Here is an 18343-nt window from a genome sequence, read left to right on the forward strand (position 1 = left end):
CTGTGCTGTGCCGTCAGACCTCATTGTACAAGGAATTTTGAAAATGTGACCTAAAGTTGACGGGGTGTCTTTTATTTTTTTGTTTGTTTGTCTTTTGTTTTTAGGGCCACACCTGGGCATATGGAAGTTCCTGGCTAGGGGTCCAGTCGGAGCTGCAGCTGCCAGCCTATACCACAGCCGTGCCAGATCTGAGCCACATCTTTGACCTACCACATCTGGGACCTACACTGCAGCTTGGGGCAACACCAGATCCTTCACCCACTGAGCGAAGCCAGGGATCAAACCCACATCCTCATGGATGCCAGTTGGGTTCTTAACCCATTGAGTCACAAAGGGAACTGAGGGGGGGTGTGTCTTTTAGAAGAAAGTTGGGAGGAGCTTATGAATGGGTTGTAATAAGGATGCTGAGTCTTACAGGAAGTTGCAAAACTCTCTGAGAGTCGGCTTTGCGGATGAAGGAAAGAAGGATGAAAGGGAGGAGGGAGAACATATGCTCAATAAACCTTTTCTAAGATGTCGAATTTATTTCATCATTCAAACTGTCCAAGGAATGATTTTCAGGATCACCTGACACACAAAAGGAATCTCTCACCAATTCCAGGTTTTTTACTGTAAGCATCAGTGATGTAATGCCAGGCTTTAAATGTTTAACAACTGGCTCTCTAACGGAAAAAGCCCTGATTTGGAGGAGCTGCTGATCTCAGCGGTGTCAGTATTCCCACAGGGGTCCATCCCAAGCTTCCGAAGTGAGGTCACCGAACAGAGTTGGCTAGAAATAATGCACCGATATATGGCATTCTCCCCATACAAATACAGGAGATAGGTATAAAAAAAACCTCATGAATGTACAGAATGGTCAGACGCAGTAACATAATCAGGGAGAGATACCTTTTGCATATTTATTACTCTTGTAAAAATTTTTATTAGAGTACAGTTGATTTACAGTGTCGTGCCCGTTTCTGCTGTACAGCAAAGTGACCAATCTTTTTCTCATATGCTCTTCCATCGTGTTCTATCCCAAGAGACTGGAGACAGTGCCCTGCGCTGCACTGTAAGACCTCATGGCTCATCCATTCTAAATATAATAGTTTGCATCTACGAACCCCAAACTCCTAATCCATCCCTCCCCCTCCCCCTCCCCTCCCCCTCGGCAACCACAAGTGTGTTTGTTCTCCATGTCTTTACATTTGAGATTTAAAGCATTAAGAATCCCAGGTAACTTTTTTTTTTTTTTTGTCTTTTGTCTTTGTTGCTGTTGTTGTTGTTGTTGTTGCTATTTCTTGGGCCGCCCCCGAGGCATATGGAGGTTCCCAGGCTAGGGGTTGAATTGGAGCTGTAGCCACCAGCCTACACCAGAGCCACAGCAACTCGGGATCCGAGCCACATCTGCAACCTACACCACAGCTCATGGCAACGCCGGATCGTTAACCCACTGAGCAAGGGCAGGGACCGAACCCTCAACCTCATGGTTCCCAGTCGGATTCGTTAACCACTGCGCCATGACGGGAACTCCCCAGGTAACTATTAATGATGTTGCCAGTTGTTTTCAGATGGTCAGTATTCAAATGGTCACTAGATCAGAGGTGCCTAAGAGAAGAGGGACGGTTAAAAGATGTCCGGCCACATCGAATGTACCCTGCTAATACGAGGCAACACAGTGACATTCAGTTTGAAGTAGATAAACAAAAATGAAATAAAATCGGAGCTCCCCTCATGGCGCAGAGGAAACGAATCCAACTAGGAACCATGAGGATGCAGGTTTGATCCCTGGCCTCACTCAGTGGGTTAAGGATTTGGCGTGGCTGTGAACTGTCGTGTAGGTCGCAGATGCAGCTCAGATCCGGCGTTGCTGTGGCTGTGGTGTAGGCTGGCGGCAGCAGCTCCAGCTGGACCCCCAGCCTGGGAACCTCCATATGCCATGGGAGTGGCCCTTAAAAAAAAGGATTAAGTAAAACATCACTTGCTATGAAGAAATTTTAACATATCCCCTAACAGCTGATTAGGACGTCCTTTAGAACAAAACCAGGAGGACCTGATAAAATGGGAAAATGAGAGACTGAGCCTCGAGTCAGCTTTGCACAGGGAGGGAGGGGGAGGGCTGGGCACCCAGCTCTTTAAGTGTAATATTGCTCTTAATCCTCTGCCGGTGGGATCAGACAGGTCTTGTCCAGATGAGACAGTGGAGAAAGGCCGGCACACTCGCTGGACATCACAGGAAGGGGTAAGGTCAAGGTTACACATTCTCTTCTGCTCTGGGTACTGATATGATTCTCCAGGTCCCTAAACAGACAAAATCCAAGCCCCACAAATAAAATGTGCAGAAGCTGCCCAGCTCCACAGCGAAGGCCCTCTGGGATGGCGACATGCAAGGGGACCCCATTGTCCCACCGTTTCCATGGAGACAACAATACCACAGTGTCCAGAGGCAGTGTGGGAAATGGATGGGGAAGGACCCGGAGCACTGAACTCCGTTTTTTTTCTAAAGCAAAAGATCCTGGGTGGGCCGCTGCTTAAGACTGTTGGTGCAAAGGCCCAGCTTGGGTGATGATGGAAGCCCCGAATGGGCTCCTGGGGCGATCGGCAGTGGGCGGCCTGAAAAAACACCCCTTCCCCTTCCCTGTGCGCCCCCCTGCCCCCACTCTGTGTGGGGCTGAGAAGGGCTCCAGTCCAGGGTGAATGGGGTTCACTGTGCTTCAAGTCGATACATGATGCTCCGATGAGAAGTCCTGCCGGACGTGACCTGAAGGAGGGCTCCCTTCCTGGGTGTCCATCTGAACGTTCAGCTTCCATCCTTCAGCGGTGACCTCTGCTTTGGTCTAAGGGTTTTCTCCGAGTGAATGGAATTCTACTCCCCCTCTGTTTCCTCCCTGCAGGTTTGGCCGTAAGCTCTGCCTCTTGCTCACAATCCTCATCAACGCGGTGTCCGGAGTCCTCACGGCCATCTCCCCAACCTATACGTGGATGCTCGTTTTTCGCTTGATCCAGGGACTGGTCAGCAAGGCAGGCTGGATGATAGGCTACATCCTGAGTAAGAACACCTGTGGCGGTAGCTGGGGGAGCAAAGGGAGTTGCTGCCAAAATACAACCTGCCAGATGGGGGGTGGGGGGGCGCAGAAGAGGGGACTCAGCTTCAAGTCAATGTCGAAAGATTTTTTTCCTGTATCGAAAGCATTTCTGAAGTCTTTTCAGTAAACTCATTCTGCATTCCTCCTATGAAGAAGATGAGGAAGCAGAAATGAGGGTAAACATTATGCCATCCAAGTTCTTATATAACTTTAGGAATTTTGCTTTCTGTACCCTGGGGTGTTTCATAGAGAGAAAATCCAGCCTATTAGGCTACACAGAGAAAAAAATCCACTATGAGAAATGTATTACATTTATAAGGGACTGTATTTCTTTGAAAATAGCCATTCTAGTAAACCGCAGTTATCCTCAGTTTTCATTTCCTTCTTTTCTTCTTTCTTTCTTTTTTCTTTCTTTCATTGTTCCTGCCTTCCTTCTTTTCTTCCTTCCTTTTTTCTTTCTTTCTTCCTTGGCCACATATGCACTGGCTTGATGTGGGATCACTTACCAGACCAGGGATGGAACCTAGGCCACCTCAGTGAAAGTACTGAGTCCTAACCACTAGCCCACCAGGAAACTCTCATAGTTATCCTCATAGTTTATACGCAAGGAAACTGAGGATACAAGTATGCGGTCAATCTCAGTTCCTCGGGAAGCCATGCGTAGGGCCGGGAATATCATTTACATCCTACTCATTAGGAGCTGGTTATGCTCAAGCTCCATGGATCATAGGAGAATATCTGAATTATGACAGCAAAGCATCCTTAAAGGAAGATGAATTTCCACCACAATCACATACTGGGAATTCACTCCATAAGTCCTTTCCCTTCAGAGCTGCATTCAAATAGCATCTGTACTCAGGGAAATGGACACTGAAATTCAAATAAGATGAATACATCTCTCGTTTTGCACAAGAGCACTAGAATATGTGTGCTTAAAATTTTACCCAGGAGAGTTAATTTGGGGAATTCTTTGAGATGACGAGGAGATGATGCTAAATACACTTCGGTGCCTGTCATGGGGTCGCCTGATCTACATTTAGACAACAAAGGAATTAATGTACGTGGTGATTGCATGAGAAATTGGCTTCTAGAACACAGGACGTGTAGAAGTATGTGGAATTTGAATTTACATTTCAGCCTTCTCCCACTCATTTTCTCTCCGGTCCCTCTGCATGTCCTGAAGGCTCACCTGCCATGCGGTGCCTTCTTTCTACCCGGCGCCCCGACCTTCTCCACGACCTTCTCCCAGCCACACTGAAGGAAGGCAATTCTATTTATTGAACATATGCGTAATTTTGTTTAACTCTCCTTTTAAATGCTTTTGGATTATTCACAGTAATTTATAGAAATAATTTCTCTTTGGTTTAAAAATTGTTGACGTCTTTAACACGATTACCAAATATTCAAAACAAAACCCTGAGTTCGTGGAATAGCTGGAACCCCAATTCTTGCGTGTCTGTGTCATAACAATGACCATTTCCTAAATCCATGCACCACAGACTTTACAGTCTGTCGTGGTGTAGCCATGGGGTGGGATGCGGCTGATTATTATGCCATGTTATGTCAATTAACTGGCTCTTGGAAAACAAAGAGCCTGATTCATAGTGTTGTCCAGTTTCTAGGTTGTAAAGACTCCTGTCAGGACTGATCTTGAGTTAGCAATGGGTTAAAAACCAGCTTGTCACATTTCTGAAAATGTAGAAATCGGCTCTCCAAGCCAGTACTAGCTGACTCCGGTCAGCTTGGAAATTCATCCCTGGGTTTGCAAGCCATTGAAACACATTAATGGGACAGTCAAGAAAATGGCCAACTCATGTACGGAAACAAGTTAAACTGGGCTATTCATTTATATGAAAACTGTCTATGCTCTAAAGTCAAGGTTTGATTCATTTATTCGGGTCCTAAATTATCACTGCTTTATTACTCTAGATGAACATTTTGTGTGTATCTGAAATATAATTGCATGTGTCCTTAAAATTATTCTGTAAATCATGTGTTGTTTGAGGTGGTAGGACTTTCACACCAGGTAATGTGGGATTATAAGAAGTTATATTAATTAACTCAACATCAAAAATTGCAATAAAATAGGCCCCAAAGAACATTTTTACTTTTTCAGAGGGCTATATAGAAAATTCTAGAATTTGGGCTGCTTTTTTTGGAGGTTGTCATTCTAGTTTCCCCATCTTTGGACAGTCAGCCCACTGTTGTGCTGGCTTGCGTTGACTGTTGGGGTTCTTTCTGCAGTTACAGAGTTTGTCGGGCTGAGCTATCGGAGAACAGTGGGGATCTTTTACCAAGTGGCCTTCACCGTTGGGCTCCTGGTGCTTGCTGGGGTGGCATACGCACTTCCACACTGGAGGTGGCTGCAGTTCACCGTGACTCTGCCCAACTTCTGCTTCTTGTTCTATTACTGGTAAGTCCAGCTGAACAAAAAAGAAATAAATTAAAATATTAAATATTTTCTTTAGCTAAAAATGCTGTCTTCAGAGTTCCCTTTGTGTCCCAGCGGTAACGAACCCAACTAGTTTCCATGAGGATGTGGGTTCAATCCCTGGCCTCACTCAGTGGATTAAAGAACACAGCTTTGCCATGAGCTGTGGTGTCGGTCGCAGACGTGGCTTAGATCTCGGTGGCTGTGGCTGTGGTGTAGGCGGGCGGCTACAGCTCCAATTTGACCCCTAGCCCGGGAGCTTCCATATGATGCAGCTGCGGCCCTAAGAAGACCAAAAAAAAAAAAAAAGGCTGTCTTCCAAAATGCAGACCCTCCTTCCAAGCTATGAAGATTTTCTTCATTCTTTTGTTTCACAGGAAACTCAAGTCTATGTTTCAGGGATAAAAATCACATGCTTCAACCATTGTCTCTGGAAATCAAATGTTCTTTCACTTTGAGCTTAAGAGTCTTATGACTTGGATCTCACATTTTCATATTATTTATGTGGCGTTTAAATCCTCACACTTTCATATTATTTATGTGGAGTTTAAATTAGCTTATAGTGGCCGTGACACCCTTTAAAGAGACTGACAATATTAGTGTTCTTATTCTGCCCCAGAAGAGAGAAGATGAATTATGGCACTCGTGTCACCATTTCCCATGTCCATGCCCAAAGCAGACATCCCCAATCAATCACTGCAGTCTTTATCCCTGAGAAGGCCAACAGGGCACCCCAGCCAGACCATACCAGTCAATCAGAGTTAGCAGGGCAATGAAAACATGTTTGTCAGCCCTGCCCAAGAGAAACATAGAAAGCAATAGGAACAGCAAAAACTATCAGAAACTCCTAATGCAAGTTTTCCTGAGATAAACCAAGAGGGATGCTGGATTATTAACCAAATCTCTCTCCCCTGCAAAAGCGCATTTATTTAGTTCCTAGACTTTCTACCTGCTCTTCCCATCCATAGCTGTTTTGTCTGTGAATTAAATATTCAACCCTTCCCAGGAGGCCTGTTTCTCCTCTAGAAGCCAGTAAAACTCTGAGAGTAACCCTTAGCTCCATCCTTGTGTCCTTTCTCTCTCCAAATCCATCCCCTTAGGAATTTGTTATTTCTTGTCCAGATGGCTGGGTTAGACTATCACCATGATTCTTGCAAGAGGAGACAAGGGCCCGAATTAAGACAGAAGTTGTAGGTGTGAAGAGGAAACATTATAAACTTTAATAAGGTGGCAATGACAGAGCTTGGTGACAGACTAAATTGTGGAGGTTTAGAGAGAGGAGGTCCCTAGTGGATGACACCCAGAGTGTAGGCTTGTGGGTCCATGTGTTGTTCAGAAATAAGGAACAGGAGAAGGGGGGCGGATTTGGAAGGAAAGATGAGCTTTGGGCATTTGGAACTTGAGACCCTGGAAGGACATCTCCGTGCAGACATCCGGGGGCAGTGAAGCTTAAGGATGAGGAATTCAAGTCCAATTCATGTCTGTGGCAGCTGTGGGCTGGATGGGACGGCCCAGAGGAAATGAACGGGGCCAGGAGTGGAAGGGGGTAGGGCAGAACACAAAAAAAACACCTGTTTTTGAAGTCCAAGTTGAGGACGAGGAGCCAGGATGGAAGAAGAGGGAGGTGGCACCCATGGAGAGAAAGGAAGGGTTAGAGGGGCTCAGGGGTGTGGACGTCACAGAAGGAGCTGGTTGGGGTCAGCGCTTCACTTGTCTTGACTGACCATCCCAGGAGGCCATCAGCACACCTGGCTCAGCTTCCTGTCCAGGGCGGAAGTCCAGTCCCACAGCACAGCCCCCAGTGGCTGATCATCCAGCCTCTGCTTCAACAGCGTCAAGGATGACCGTCAACCAGCAAACCCGAGCTCGGGTTCAAGAGACATTTCCCTGAGCAAGGATTCCCATTCCCGTGGAGTTTACCCAGTGTTCCTAACTCTGCACTCACAGCCTCAAAATTTACCTTACTTTCTGTTCAACTAGGCAGTTCTTAACGTATCTGGATATGCCTCTCAGAACGCATCCTGCCTTCCCCCCGCTAAGTTAGCTACCTCCAGTCCCTGCCTGCTCTGACCTGGTTCTCAAGTCCTTCACCTTCCCAATGTGTGCTGGCTGGCTTTCAAATTGTTGCCCCATCTGATCGCAATGTCTCATCTCATTCTCCTTGGGAGATCCCCTCTCATCATCACCATCATCATCATCAAATATACACAGGCATACGTTTTGCATCTGTGAAATTACAGTCTGCTATTGGTTGAATCCCCAGATGTGAAACTTGAGGAGGGAGGCGCTGACTGTATTTCCTATACTATGGTATTTTCTTTAAGGACGGGAGTACCCAGGGACTTTGGTGTACACAAGGGCTCGTAAAGCAATCCCTCTGTGTGTACTGAGGGATGCTTCCTTATCTTGGCTACCTAAGTAATAATGCAATGAATATGTGGAAGCATATATCTTTCCCAGTTAGTGTTTTTCTTTTCTTGGGATAAATACCCAGAAGTGGAATTTTGGGGTCGTGAGGTAGTTCTTTTTTAATTTTTCAAAGGAAGCTTCATAGTGTTTTCCCCAGCAGCTATACCAATTTACATTCCCACCAACAAAGCACCATGGTCCCCTTTCCTCCACATTCTCATCAACACTTATTATTTCTTGTCTTTTTTTTTTTTTTAAATGGCCTCACCCATGGCATATGGAAGTTCCAGAGCCAGGGATTGAATGCAAGTCACAGCCACAGCAACACTGGATTCTTTAACCCACTGTGCCTGGCCGAGGATCAAACCCACACCTCTGGAGTAACCCAAGCTGCTGCAGTCAGATTCTTAAGCCATTGAGCTACAGTGGAACTCCTGTTTCTTGTCTTTCTGATGATAGCCATCCTGACAGGTGTGAGGTGATATCTCATTGTAGTTTTGAGTTGTATTTCTCTGGGGATTAGTGAAGTTGAGCATCTTTTCATACACCTGTTGGCTATTTGTAGGTCTTCTTTGGAAAAATGTCTATTCAGATACTCTGCCCATTTTTTTTTTATTATTTTCCCACTGTACAGCAAGGGGATCAAGTTATCCTTACATGTATACATTACATTTTTTCCCCACCCTTTGTTCTGTTGCAACATGAGTATCTAGACAAAGTTCTCAATGCTACTCAGCAGGATCTCCTTGTAAATCTATTCTAAGTTGTGTCGGATAAGCCCAAGCTCCCCATCCCTCCCACTCCCTCCCCCTCCCAGCAGGCAGCCACAAGTCTCTTCTCCAAGTCCATGATTTTCTTTTCTGAGGAGATGCTCATTTGTGCTGGATATTAGATTCCAGTTATAAGTGATATCATATGGTATTTGTCTTTGTCTTTCTGGCTCATTTCACTCGGTATGAGATTCTCTAGTTCCATCCATGTTGCAGCAAATGGCATCATGTCATTCTTTTTTATGGCTGAGTAGTATTCCATTGTGTATATATACCACCTCTTCCAAATCCAATCCTCTGTCGATGGACATTTGGGTTGTTTCCATGTCCTGGCTATTATGAATAGTGCTGCAATGAACATGCGGGTGCATGTGTCTCTTTGAAGTAGAGTTTTGTCCGGGTAGATGCCCAAGAGTGGAAGTTCTATGTATAGATTTCTAAGGTATCTCCAAACTGTTCTCCATAGTGGCTGTACCAGTTTACATTCCCACCAACAGTGCAGGAGGGTTCCCTTTTCTCCACAGCCCCTCCAGCACTTGTTATTTGTGGATTTATTAATGATGGCCATTCTGACTGGTGTGAGGTGGTATCTCATGGTAGTTTTGATTTGCATTTCTCTTATAACCAGCGATGTTGAGCATTTTTTTCATGTGTTTGCTGGCCATCTGTATATCTTCTTTGGAGAACAGTCTATTCAGATCTTTTGCCCATTTTTCCATTGATTGATTGGCTTTTTTGCTGTTGGGTTGTATAAGTTGTTTATATATTCTAGAGATTAAGCCCTTGTCAGTTGCATCATTTGAAACTGTTTTCTCCCATTCTGTAAGTTGTCTTTTTGTTTTCTTTTGGGTTTCCTTTGCGGTGCAAAAGCTTTTCAGTTTGATGAGGTCCCATGGGTTTATTTTTGCTCTAATTTCGATTGCTTTGGGAGACTGACCTGAGAAAATATTCATGATGTTGATGTCAGAGAGTGTTTTGCCTATGTTTTCTTCTAGGAGTTTGATGGTGTCCTGTCGTATATTTAAGTCTTTCAGCCATTTTGAGTTTATTTTTGTGCATGGTGTGAGGGTGTGTTCTAGTTTCATTGCTTTGCATGCAGCGGTCCAGGTTCCCCAGCAATGCTTGCTGAATAGACTTTCTTTTTCCCATTTGATGTTCTTGCCTCCCTTGTCAAAGATTAATTGACCATAGGTGTCAGTGTTTATTTCCGGGTTCTCTATTCTGTTCCATTGGTCTGTCTGTCTGTTTTGATCCCAGTACCACACTGTTTTGATGACTGTGGCTTTGTAGTATTTCTTGAAGTCTGGGAGAGTTATGCCTCCTGCTTGGTTTTTGTTTCTCAGGATTGCTTTGGCGATTCTGGGTCTTTTGTGGTTCCATATAAATGTTTGGATTGTTTGTTCTAGTTCTGTGAAAAATGTCCTGGGTCATTTGATAGGGATTGCATTGAATCTGTAGATTGCTTTGGGTAGGATGGCCATTTTTACAATATTGATTTTCCCAATCCAGGAACATGGAATATCTTTCCATTTCTTTACATCTTCTTTGATTTCTTTGATTAAAGTTTTAGAGTTCTCGGCATATAGGTCCTTTACCTCCTTGGTCAGGTGTATTCCGAGGTAGCTGATTTTGTGAGGTGCAATTTTAAAAGGTATCATATTTTTGTATTCCTTTTCTGCCCATTTTTAAATCAAATTGCTTGGGTTTTTGGCTATTGCGTTGTATGAGTTCTTGATATATTTTGGATATTAATCCTTTATCACATACATGGTTTGCAAACATTGTCTCTCCTTCAGTAAGCTGCCTTTTCATTTTGTTGATGGCTTCCTTTGCTGTGCAGCCCCCCCCGACTCTTATTTCCTTTGTGGGTCCAACCAAACCTCACTATAAGATCCCCCACGGGGAATGTGATAACCATGGGGGGAGAGGGAGCAGTAGTGGAGGGGGCAGGATTTTCTCTTCCACCTAACAGCACTGATGACACCTGTCCTGTGCCCTAGGTGTGTACCTGAGTCCCCCAGGTGGCTGATCTCCCAGAACAAAAACGCTAAAGCCATGAGTATCATTAAGCACATCGCAAAGAAAAATGGAAAATCTCTACCTGCCTCTCTTCAGGTGAGCCAGCGATTGAAGCCTCACATCAGGTCAAATCCAGGGAGGATTCAGAAAACCAGGCACTGTCTCAACCGGAAGCCACAGCAGGACCCAGCATATGCGAAGGGACATGCCCTTTGTCCTAAGATTGCAGTTCCCTGGTAGAATGGTTTAAGCAGATGAAAAACGTAAAACGAAAAGGCAATCAAACGTCACGTAAAAGTCCAATGAGGAGCTTCTATCTCGAGATGGCACAGTTCCCGTGCCCAGGACCCGATGACTGGTTTGTCCGTGTGTCCGTCAGCACCCTTGGGGAGGGAGGTGTCCCCAGAGACGAGATTCTTCAAACACAGTTTCTTAGGACTTTTAAAATTTTAGATAGAAATTCTCCCCCCAAATTTTAAGCAATCCCCTGCCTTCTTGAATAGAACAAATTGCTGAAGTGTCCATTTTTCGTTGCATTTAGTGACTTGCCTTTACCAGACCTCATCCCCTTTCATTAAACCGTTTCATCTGACAGGGCCTAGAAAAGAGAAAAGCAAGGTATTAAGACATTTTATTGAAAGATTAGTAAACTGGAGTTCTCTCTTGTGGTGCTGCGGGTTAAGGATCTGGCATTGTCACTGCAGTGGCTCTGGTCACTGCTGTGGCACAGGTTTGATCCCCAGCCCAGGAAGTTCCAGAGGCCATGGGTGCAGGGGAAAAAAAAAAAAAAAAAAAGAGTAAACCATTTCTGAATGAGGACCTAAGCCTGGCGATTTGTAAGAATTTGAGATTTAGGTGACATTCAGAGTGAGGATTTAGGGGCTCAAAGGACTTTTTCTTCACTTTCTCCTGGGAGGTTGGAATAGACCTTCTTTCCAGTGGCATTAGCACTGATTCTGAGATTCCAGATCCTCTCAGAAACTGGCCAGGGAACAAAGCATCTGTGGGTCTCAGAGTTCAGGCGGGGGCAGGAAGGCTGGTCGTAGCTGGCGTTCTGGAGGCTTCTTCCCGTTGTTCCGGGGTCCTTCACGCACTGTAACACACTGCTCAGGACAGAGGCAGAGGGGAGCCGTTCTCACAAGGGTTCAGCCCCTGAACCCTGGGGATGGCATGTCCCCGCCTCCACCTACCGGGTCCTTCCAGACCCGGATTCCCCTGGGACCTTGTGACAACGCAGATTCGGGTTCAGTCTGGCTGGCCTGTGGCCTGAGATCTTTCATTCTGACAAGCTCCAGGCGACGCTGAGGCTGGTCTGAGTGCCAGCTTCCCAGAGCACAGTCTTGTGACCCTTGTGCCACATGGTCGGGGTGTGCCGAGACGTCGGGTCAACACCCCCAGGCCCCAGGGCCCCTGGGCTGGACCTCGATTTTACCCGCTGTGCTTTTACCAATAGTGTCACTTTATATACCTGCATGAGTGACCTCACTTCTCCGTGGCCCAGCTTCCTCTTGTGTAATGGAATGAAAAACAGACCTAACATTTCAGGTAGTTGGGATGCTTCAACGAGCTGCTGCGTGTGAAAGGTTTAGCTAGTCCTGGGCGCATTAAAAGCCCTCAGCAAGGGTCAAGTATTACCATTGTTCCCTGAGTGACCCCAGGACGGCATCATCAAATACACAAAGCCGGTCTTGTTGTTTCTCTTCCCAGAGCCTCAGGCCTGACGAGGAAGTTGGCGAGAAGTTGAAGCCCTCATTTCTCGATTTGGTCAGAACCCCTCAGATAAGGAAACACACTTTGATCTTGATGTACAACTGGTAAGGAATATTTTTCCCTTAGAAATCCCTCCAATGCTCCTAATCCCAGTCGCCCACATCAAGGGGCCAAAAATACCTTCAAACCGAGCCTGGGTCCAGCTGGCCTCAATGGTGGACGGCAAGTGGGCTCGCTCATAGCAGATTTTCCTGAAGTCGTTTTTCCCAAGCAGATTTGAAATCAGCTTACAGTCCCAACTTCAGAGATCACTACCTTCCCAACCTGGGCTTTGTCTCAGAATCTCCTGGGAGGTTATAAACTACCAAGGCCAGAGCCCTCCCCCACAAAGATAACAGATTTCATTGTTGGACAGAAGAGCCCGGGTAACCAATTTATTTTTCCTTCTCTTTTTCCTTTCTTTTTTTTTGTATTATTACTCAATGAATTTTATGACATTTATAGTTGTACAAGGATCATCACAACCCAGTGGAACCAATGCTTTTAAAACCCTCCAGGTGATTCTAATATATCGTCCAAACTGATGGTAAATGTAGATCTCTCCCCACTGGTACGAGACTGGCAAAAAAAAAAAAAAAAAAAAGGGCTTTTTCTTTCTCTTTTCGACCTGGAGAAGAAAAAAAAAAAATTAGCTTCTCAAACAAAAATAAACCACAAGCAAAAGCCACTGGCTCCGCAGTCCAGGAACTCAAGCCTGACCACCCTGCCCATCTGTGGACCACGGGCCCCTGCATCGGCCGCCTTTGGCGCAGCCGGCATCCCCTCACTGTGGGCAGCCCTGGGAGACCTCACAGCAGCCAAAGGAAGAGTCACAGTCACTGACGAAAGCAAAGCTCATCAGGAATTGATTCAGCCCTTCTCCATGTTGCGTGTAAAATCTATCAGTGAAATTTGGCCTCATCGTCCTTTTCTTTTCTGAGGAATTGCGACTCCTGCTGAGTCTCCTCGTATTTTCCCTTACAGACCTTGCGTACGTTTAGGCAACCCAACGAGCCACACGGTTAAAGTGTTGCTTGTGGCAGGTCAGAGGATAAATGATCAAAAGCAGGGCTCTGCTGGAATATCCCCTGGTGGCCCGGTGAAAGCACTGCCACTGCTGTGGCGTGGCTTCCGCCCCTGGCTCAGCACCTTCCGCATGCCTTGACTGTAGCCCCCAAAAAGGGGGCGTCTGTACCTCTTTGGGAATTTGGTGCCCGTTTGGTCTCCTTGGTCCCCGACGTTTGGACTCAATAGTCAATCCTTGTGATTGCCACTGCGTTAGAAGACCATAAAGAGAGAAACAGCAAATCAGGAATAACCTGATGCAGTTTTACTAAGTCAATCACTCTAGTAAGTCATTTCCTGTCGCCGCTCAATTGGCCAGGGGTGTTAGCCTAATTCTTCCCCTCTTCCCGATTCCGGGGTCACGACCAGGCACCACAGTGGGTCAGGTAGTGGAGAAGCCGTGGACCATCGGGGAGGGGACCAAGACAAGGCCAAAGAAAGACCCACAGCCTTCTGCTGACTCTCTCTGGGCGCTTGGCTTGACCTGAGCTCTCCTCTCTGCTCAGGTTCACGAGCTCTGTTCTCTACCAGGGCCTTGTCATGCACATGGGCCTCGCCGGGAGCAACCTCTACCTGGACTTCTTCTACTCAGCGCTGGTTGAATTCCCAGCCGCCTTCATCATCCTCCTCACCATCGACCGCCTAGGTCGCCGTCATCCCTGGGCTGCGTCAAATGTGGTGGCAGGGGCAGCCTGTCTGGCCTCGGTCTTTATCCCTGAGGGTAAGTGTCAGGCCCAGCCAGGCTCTCGTCCTCCAAGACCCTGGGAGGAGAAGACGGCAGGGCCACTTGACGGGAAGAACATGTGATTTAACGACGGCATTAAATTATGATTGGAAAGAATGAAGGAAACATCTGGGAGGCGCTCTGAGCAAACCCGCCTCTAAGAACAGCGACACCCAGTGGCGGCCTGATGTAATGTAATCACACCCAGCAGTTTTCAGATAGAATATAACCAGAGAGGCCAGGGGGCCTGCTCCAGGCCATGGAGCTGGCCCGGAGCAGAGAGCACGTGGGCTTTGGGGAGAGCAGGCCCGGATTACCGTCTTTCCCAGCGTTCCGCAGATATGATTTAGGAAACCCCGTGACGTCCCTGCAGAATCTGTTTTTCCCTTTGGTCTTTTTAGGGCTGCACCAGTGGCACAAGGACTTTTCCAGGCTAGGGGTGGAATCGGAGCGGCAGCTTCTCGTCTATGTCACAGCCACAGCAAGGCAGGATCCAAGCCGCGTCTGCGACCTACACTGCAGGTCTGGATCCTTAACCCGCTGAGCGAGGCCAGGGATCCAACCTGCGTCCTCCTGGGTGCTAGTTGGACTCATTACCACTGAGCCACAATGGGAACTCCTTCCCTGCCGACTAAAGGAGAAAACGTAAGTAAATGCCAACCACGAACTACGATTCGAGTCCTCTCTTTCCTGGGAAAATGCTTTCCTAATAAGGGGAAGCAGCAGCCTCTGAAACAGAGTCTTATTAACAACCAGGGGTTTGGTTTGTTGACAGTTGTTTAATACATGCCCATCTTTTGCTGTTTCTTCTGGGTGACCTCTGTGGGCTGGAGTTGGCCCAGCTTGGAAGCTGGCATAATCCCACCGTCATTAGTGACCAGTGTCCACACTGAGGACCTGTCAGAGTTGCGTCTGAGGCTCAAACAAGCAGACACGGGGAATTTTGCTGAATTGTCTCGCGTCTGTAGAAGAACCGATTGTTTGTTTTTGTGTTATTCTGGAGTGTGGGCTTTCTCCTTGCACACCCCATTCCGGAGCACCGATTGGAAACCAGGAAGCAGGTGCAGCATGTGTAAGTGTTTGTGTTTTTCCCCTCAGACCCACACTGGCTAAGAATTACCGTCCTGTGCTTGGGCAGAATGGGGATCACAATGGCCTATGAGATGGTTTGCCTGGTCAACGCGGAGCTGTACCCCACCTTCATCAGGTGAGAAGCTTCCCTCCGCACGAAGGGGGGCCATCGGGACATTTGTTTACTGGTGAGAATGGCTGCAGGTGCCAGCAGAGAACTTTTGCTTTTTTGTTTGTTTGTTTGTTTTTAATTTTATTAGCATTGATTTACTGTGTTGATTTTTGCTGTACAGCAAAGTGATTCAGTTATACATATATATTTTTTTCTTTTCCACTCTGGTTTATCGCAGGCTATTGAGTGTAGTTTCATGGGCTCTACCGGAGAGCCTTGTTGCTCATCCATACCATACATGATAGTCTGCGTCGACTAACCCCAAACTCCCCATCCTTCCCCCACCCCCACCTTGGGACTCACAAGTCTCTTCTCTGTCTCTGCGTCTGCTTCTGCTTCATAGTTAAGTTCCTTTGTGTCATAGTTTAGATTCCACATATAGGTCATATCATATGGTGTTTGTCTTTCTCTTTCTGACTTAGTGTGAAAATCACTAGGGAAGACACCTTTGTCTTCAAAATCCAGGATAAGGCAAGACGAGACCAGGTCAAGACAGTAGCCAGTTCACATCTCACACTTACAGGCTGGGGTCAAACACAGAAGCCGTGTGATGAGAACAGAAGGTACCGCGCCACTGGAGAGGGTGACCAAACGGCCACAGGAGGGGGGACAGCCCAAGGAGGACCACAGAACAGAGCAGCAGAGCTGCGATGAGAGTAAAAAGCAAGACTTGCCCCCTGCCCCCAATTAAAAATCTTTAAGAAAGTTAGAGCAAAACAGGTACCACAGACTATGAACGGAATTGAGTACTTGGTGTCATTTCTGCACGTTGAAAATAAAACGGACATCCTCTTTCAGTTACTGTCCTGTGATAAGTCGAAAAGTACATCAGTGTCCTGTGTTTCAGGAACCTTGGGGTCCTCGTGTGCTCCTCAATGTGTGACATCGGTGGCATCATTACGCCATTCCTGGTCTACCGGCTCACCGACATCTGGCACGAGCTCCCACTGGTGGTCTTTGGTAAGAACGCCTCAGAGATGCCTTTGACTGAAATCCTATTCTTCCAGGGGCCTCCATTTCTCCACCTCCAAATAGACATCATGCCTATGTAACTACCTAACTTGACTAGTCATTGGTACTAGCGTCATGATCCCAGCATCACTGACAGTACGAGCAGCTACTAAGCCTCAGGTTTGGGAGCCACGAGGACTCGTGCCTGTGCAGGTGCAAAGTCAAGGGCAAGTGAAGGGGAAGCAAGTTCCCCTGAGGATACCCTCTCTCCTCACTGACTTCTGCCACTTCCCTGGGGTCTCTCTGTCCAAGAACTCACTCTTTCTGCCTCCTCTAGGCCCAGAGGTAGAAAACTACAAACCTTTTTCTTCATTACTTCAAAGAAAGGTGGTTAAGCTTTTGCAAAGAGCAACTTCCAAACCCAGGGAAAATGAAGACCAAGATTAAGAAAATGCATAGTGAGGAGTTCCCGTCATGGCTCAGTGGGTTAAGAACCCAACTAGCATCCATGAGGATGCAGGTTTGATCCCTGGCCTCGCTCAGTGCGATAAAGTATCCTGCATTGTGGCTGTGGTGTAGGCCGGCAGCTGCAGCTCTGATTCAACCCCTAGCCTGGGAACTTCCATATGCCACACCTGCAGCCTTCAAAAGAAGGGGGGAACATGCATTAGCGAATTACCCAGGCAGAAGGTCTGCCTTCAGCAAGAGTTCAAGTGAGTGAATGCTCCCTGGCATTTCCACCACCAGCTTTTGTGACCCCAGAGATCACCGTGGCTGCCCCACTCCCACCTCCCCAGGAGACCCTTCAAGACCAGCAGACACCATTGAAAATGAGAAGCCAACTTCCCGGAAGGAGATACTTGCAATAATATCGCCAACACAGGATTGGGCTCCAGGCTATGGGAAGAACCTCCATAAATCAACAAAAGACAAACGCCCTCGTGGAAACGTTGTCAAAACGTATAGACCAACTTCTGCTCTATAGAAACGAGAACGGATCCTCAGAGGGAGATAAATCAACATAGATAGATGCCACCAAGATGAGGTTGAGTGAAAAAATAAGTTGAGGGGCATGCCCTGATGGCCTCGCCATTGAGGATACAGCGTTGTCAGTGCCACGGCTCGGGTTCCATCCCTGGCGCAGGAACTTCTGCCTGCTGCAGGTGCTGCCAAAAAAAGAAGAAGAAGAAGAAGTCGAAGAAGAGAATATATATATGATGCAGCTTACGCAAAAAAAAAAAATTTTAAAGAAAACTCATCTGCATTAAAGGAACATCTGTGTGGGTGCCGGGCACCCCATCCTCAGATGCCTTGGCAGTCAGGTGTAAGGAGCACGGACACAGCACTTCCCTCTGAGCCTGAAGGATGTACCGACGCTGAGCTCGCCCCCTCCCTGACCAGCCTGCAGGACGGAAGCAGAAGGACAAACCGAATTATCAGCACTGCTGAACACAAGCCCAGGACTAGACGGGGCTGACCCTGGGCACCTCGTCCTTTCAGCTCCATCGCCTTTTCTCACAGAGGCAGACAGGTCCTCTCCTCTGCGTCCGTCCACACAGACGTGGCTCCAGATTCACACACGTGGCACTCGCCTTCCCAGTGTTGGCCCTGAGGCACTCACTTCAGGCTTCTTTAAGACTCGTTCTGAGTCTTTCTTTTATTTATTTATCAATTTGTCTTTTTAGGGCCACACCCTCGGCATATGGAGGTTCCTAGGCTGGGGGCTGAATCGGAGCTGCTGCAGTTGCCGGCCCCCACCACAGTCACAGCAGTGCAGGATCCGAGCCATGTCCGTGACCTACGCCACAGCTCAAGGCAGCACTGGATCCTTAACCCACTGAGCGAGGCCAGGGATCGAACCTGCGTCCTCATGGATACCAGTCAGATTCCTTTCCACTGAGCCACAGCAGGAACTCC

General features: G+C 47.1%; 1 protein-coding gene across 2 annotated transcripts in view; it reads left to right on the forward strand.

The window, feature by feature from the left end:
- SLC22A2 (solute carrier family 22 member 2) overlaps window positions 1-18343 on the forward strand; it is a 33587-nt gene that overhangs the window by 6383 nt on the left and 8861 nt on the right. Inside the window, exons 3-9 of one of the 2 annotated variants that reach the window (XM_047769796.1) lie at window positions 2874-3028; window positions 5310-5478; window positions 10676-10790; window positions 12402-12508; window positions 14015-14229; window positions 15331-15439; window positions 16323-16435. In XM_047769796.1, coding sequence (XP_047625752.1) covers window positions 2874-3028; window positions 5310-5478; window positions 10676-10790; window positions 12402-12508; window positions 14015-14229; window positions 15331-15439; window positions 16323-16435 — 983 coding nt within the window. The remainder of the gene's footprint in view (window positions 1-2873; window positions 3029-5309; window positions 5479-10675; window positions 10791-12401; window positions 12509-14014; window positions 14230-15330; window positions 15440-16322; window positions 16436-18343) is intronic. The other variant, XM_047769797.1, reaches the window with a different exon arrangement.

Source organism: Phacochoerus africanus, chromosome 2 (genome assembly GCF_016906955.1).
Source record: "Phacochoerus africanus isolate WHEZ1 chromosome 2, ROS_Pafr_v1, whole genome shotgun sequence".
Lineage (NCBI taxonomy): Eukaryota > Metazoa > Chordata > Mammalia > Artiodactyla > Suidae > Phacochoerus > Phacochoerus africanus.